Source organism: Calliphora vicina, chromosome 1, assembly GCF_958450345.1.
Source record: "Calliphora vicina chromosome 1, idCalVici1.1, whole genome shotgun sequence".
In the NCBI taxonomy this organism is placed as follows: Eukaryota; Metazoa; Arthropoda; class Insecta; order Diptera; family Calliphoridae; genus Calliphora; species Calliphora vicina.
In genome coordinates, this window is record NC_088780.1 from 93,036,951 (window position 1) to 93,042,226 (window position 5,276).

At 27.5% G+C, this 5,276-nt stretch overlaps 1 protein-coding gene across 1 annotated transcript; it reads right to left on the reverse strand.

The window, feature by feature from the left end:
* Positions 1-312: 312 nt before the first annotated feature.
* On the reverse strand, positions 313-957 carry LOC135964108 (uncharacterized). Its single transcript, XM_065516222.1, has one exon. The coding sequence runs from the start codon at positions 848-850 to the stop codon at positions 494-496; it is 357 nt and encodes a 118-aa protein (XP_065372294.1). The 5' UTR covers positions 851-957; the 3' UTR covers positions 313-493.
* Between the last annotated feature and the right edge of the window lie 4,319 nt (positions 958-5,276).

Genomic DNA, 5,276 nt, shown 5'->3' on the forward strand with positions numbered 1-5,276 from the left:
TCGTCATTAATACATCAAGTATCAATATCTGGAAAATTCTAAAAAGAGCATATCAAATCAGCTTAAATAAACACAAATTGTATCTGATACTCTTAGATATTGGGAGTGATTTTCAAGCAACATTATGATAAAAATCAATCTCAGTGGCTAATTATAACAAATAAATAATAAAAAAACAAATAAAGAACACAAATTTAACACAACAAATAAAAAAATAATAAAAATTGTTGATGATTGATTATGATGTCTTCATTAGAAATCAATTACCAGATGTTTGCTTGAGTTTGTGTTGAGATTAAAAGAGGGGAAACATTTTATTTCTACACATATTTTTAATGTTTATTTAGTAATTATTATTAACTTACTTAAATACTAATTAAAAAAAATACAATACAATAAACTACGTATGAATAAATTATATTAAATAGTTCATAGAAAATCAATCACAAACATTTTTAACAATAAATTTAAATAAAGTATGTATTTAATTTGATTAATTTTTGAGATGAGCCTTTTTGTATACAGTTATTGCATAAAATTCGGGTAAACGATACAATTTAAGACGATTATGACTAAACTGACCATTGGTCAAGGCTTTAACATAGAATATATCCTTCATTTTTATTTCTTTTGGTGCATTCTTTTCATCGATTTGGTTTTTAAATTTCTTCGGGCGATAACTTTTGCGTTTTAATAATTTAATATAGATTATTTCATTATCTCTGAACATGGCTCTTGCTTGGTTGGGCATTTTTTCTTTGGTTGATGGTGGATATACTAGAACGGGTTGTATGGGCAAAATTTCACTTGGCTTTGATGGATATCTTTCGTTATCGTCTATCAGGTCCATAGAAGTGGTTGCGGGTAATACAGCTGCCGTTGTTGTGTAGAAACATATGGAGAATATGATGAGGTGTGAAATCTGAAATTTAGTGTTAATTTTAATATTTTAATTATTTTGGCAAATAACATTCATTCTTATTATTTAAATTATTTTTTTTTATATCTTCACTTAAGTAGAAACAAGTAAGAGTGCTATATTCGGCTGTACCTAATCTTATTATTAGGGCACTGCTACACGTTCAATATATATTGTGATATTTGGATCGAGATCCATTTGAATGGATCACGCAAAATTAGGTTATTCTGATATTTGGATCGCGATCCATCAATACTGCATGCTACACGTTCAATAAATATCGCGATACTGGATCGCGGTCAATATATATTGAACGTGTAGCAGTGCCCTTAGGCTATTCTGCGATCCATCATTACTGCATCGCGGTCAATATATGTATGTATATTGAAGGTGTAGCAGTGCCCTAAGAAAAATATTAACAAATTGTCCAGAAAAATTTGGTGAATACTATTTTGTTTTTTTAAAAATTAGTTTTAAAAAAATGGATGAACAAATCGAGGTTTTTACTTATATTTATGCCATTTGTTGGCCGATTTTCTCGATTTTTTCTCGATAAAATGAATTATAGCGGATTTATTGGATATATCAATCATGTAAAACATGGTATATGTTGTTGAAAAGGACTTTAAAATACATTTAATTAGATTCTTTTTCATTTCCCGGGATTCCGGGAATTCCCGTCTAGAACAAATTATTCAATTTTAAGAATGTAGACTTCGTTAAAAATATAAAAAATTTCTTTGGTTTTAAAATAAAATTGGTACAAATTAAAAAATCCAATAAAAATTTAATATAAAGAGATAAATTGACTCGATTTCTAATTTTGGTTTGCATTGGAAAAACTTAATATTTTATTTTTTTAAATTTTGAATAGGCAATGTTTTGCTTATTAAATTAAAAATTAATTTAAGATGTTATGTAATTAAAATTTGAATTATTCCAAAAAATTTCGTTTTACTCTTTGTGAAAAAGCAAAATACTAAAATAATTCCACTATTGATCGGAATAGAATTCTATAATAGCCCTGGACTTGAACTTGTTATTGGTATATTTGGGCCAAATCATATTTGTTGTATGAATATTCTGCATTTGTTTTGAAGCACAATTTCCCGGGATTTGGGGATTGAAAATTTTGCGAAATTCCGGTGAAAAACTCTAATAACACTGTCCAACAAATTGAGAGTTTTTGATTGGAAAAGAAACCCTACTCTGTTCGCTTTCTGTTTCTTGTAGAATAAACTTATAGTCCAGCTGGTCTGAATTATAGTTGGTATTATAGTTGGTCAAAGTTTTAATTTTTTGATCGAAGGTAGCTTTATAATAACTGAAAAAATTTAATATCTGGGAGAATTGTTATTGTCAGAGTTATATTGTAGAATTTTATGGGGATCATTTTTGTGGAAGATCTTAACCCTCTATCTCCTCTCTTTAGGAGTGAATTTGACCCTTTTTTGGAGAAAATCAAAAAAAAAATCCGTTCAAAAAGGACATTTAAGGATTAAAATATTCTACGAAAATTTTTGCTGATACAAAAAGATACAAAAGTTGTAAATAAAGAGCTTAATTAGCAAAATTACACGACATCTCGGGTATCACATTTTTTTTTAAAAAATCGTCAAAAATCCAAGTATGATTCGAATGAGCTGAAATTTATAATATAAATAGCCCTTAAGTAGATTTACAAAAACTGCATACATATGTAAGTTACCTCATTTAGTTCAAGAGGTATTTATTTTTAGATATGTCAGACCTATGGAAGGTCGATTTTTTTTAAAATATCAGCTATTTTTGCTACAAGCCTTTGAATATCAAAAGATGGAACATGTATAAATGACCGTATTTTTACATTTTATCCCAAAACACTGCCTATATTTTTTCTTTAGTAGAAACAAATTTTCTTTGATACTATATATAATTTGTATTGGATCCTAATGCAAATGCGTGCAAAGTACAATTTGGCTCACTTAAGCGAACCTAGTCGCCTCCAGACATATCGAAACTTTGCCAATTTAAAAAAAAAAATTAGGTTTGAGTAAAAAATTCTAAAAAGGTAAAACGCCGATCGTCGACAATGCTCCACATTTGTATAACACCATATCTTATTTAAACACATACAAAATAAGTTTACTATCACACGGTAAATAACATCACAGTAGGGTTTTTTCTAAAAAAAAACTAATTTTTTGAAACACATTTTCCCCGTTTTAGGAATTTTGGTATTTGAAAAGCCATTGCTTTAAAGACATTTGGAGCCATTGCTTTAAAGACATTTGGATCCGTTAAAATTTGAAATTAATTCAAATTTTATATTTGTGTTCATGAAAAATTTAAGCTAGGTATAACTTCCAAAATGTCTACTGAATCCTTAGATGTACAGTTTTATGCTGGGTAATTTTTATTAAACCTCGTCTATTTTCATATCTAACCATACCAGATCTAAGACCAGTCAATGGTTATAAAAATGACAAATGATTATTTGTTTTCCTCCAGGAATACGAAGTTTCAGTTCTTCTTTATACATATGTATTTCGAGTGTTTGTATTTTTTATCAATCACACTTTCTGCATTCCAACAAAGTTCCATCCATAATTATGCTTGCATTAATAATAATTATATTAATATCCAAAATTTTTAAATCAATTCGCTGTTATATTTATTTTTTCACTTTCAAAATCTCATTATAAATACTAAAAAAATATAAAAAATTTTAAAGATTCGCCAAACCCATGTAATAAATTATCATGATTTATTTCTCAAAATTTATTAAATAAATTTTTGTTTGAATTACAAACAAGTTAATTAAAAAATAAACATTGACCCTGGCTAGCACATAAATAATGTTTTTTTGTTGTTTTATAACGGATTGAGAAATAAGTAGGGTTTGTTAAAAATACAATATTTCAGAAATTAATTTATAAATTTATAAGCTGCACCATAATAAGTAATATGGATTGGTGTTGATATTTGTAACGACGAACATATCGAGCCCTTAGCGCCAAATTATCGCAAGCGACAGAACACAAATTTTACAGGAAAAGGTTTTCTTCGATTATTTTGAAATTTATACATAGAATTAAAAATGTTATGATGCGATATAATATAATTTCGTTTAAGCTATTTGTCTATTTTTCAAAAATATTTATAAATTTTGACAATTAAAAATTCATGGAATACTTTATTAAAAAATATGACAAAAAATGTTTTTTATTGAATTTTTGCATAGATACAAATTTTTCGAATTGAAATAAAATTGTTATTTATGAATAGTTTTTAATGAAATTTCACAGTTATGTAAAATTTTTTATTCAAAATGGAAAAATAAAAACGAATTTTGAAATTTATTATCCGCAATCCCGCGAATCCCAAAAATGAAAATTTTTAGTTTTTTGTCTATAATATCCATACCAGGGTCGGAGTTATCGGAACCCTTTACAAAATAATTAAAAGCATATTGGGCCATCTAAAATCGGTTACTATATTTTGATATCGAATATGCGATCTGAGAATTTTTGCCCTAAAGTTCAATTTTACATAAAAAATAGGTGTTTTTTGAATGGTGGTAACCTTCGGTAACAAAAATTTTGAATTTTTTTTCATTTAAAATATTTTATGAAAACTTAGCTTTCAGAAAGTATAAATTCCTTATACATCCTCTTAGACATTTTTTGTGATAACTTAAAAAGAAAAACAGTTTTATTTTTCCCAAAAAAATTAGCGAAAAATCGGCTTTTTAAAATTTTTTAAATTCAAATGCATATAACTTTGGACTTAGTCATTATTTTTAAACTGTTCTTTTTCTATTTAACACATACATATGTTGTTAGTCCAATGAAGAAAAACTGGAGAAAATCGGAAAATATTTGGATACGCTGTTATCAAAAAACTGGAGTAGGTTGGGTAAAAATATTGAAAATTTAATTTTCAAATTCGAATATCTCCTAAGCTATAAGAGGCAATTGATAGCTACGACTAGGTCTTTTGTAGCGCTCGATGAAAAGATTTTATATGTGTAATTTTTTTGAAATCGAAACATAAACGAAGAAATAGGATCGTTTTAAAAATGTAACATACCCGAGGTGTCCTACTTTGAGGACCCTTGGTCGCGCCCCTGGCTTCTTCGACAGCACTTCTTCTTTGCGCATGTGAAATTTCATTCAAACCAATCTAACCATTTAGAAGTTACAGATTTATTTCCTTCTTTTTTTTCTATACCACTATGTGTCGCTTACGATAAAATTCGTTTACTGTAAAATGTAAACATTGACTTACGATAAAATCTTACCCCCTATAATTATTATTTAAAAATTTTGATATTCTGAGAACGCTAAAACATCAGTCGGTCCATAAAATTTTAATT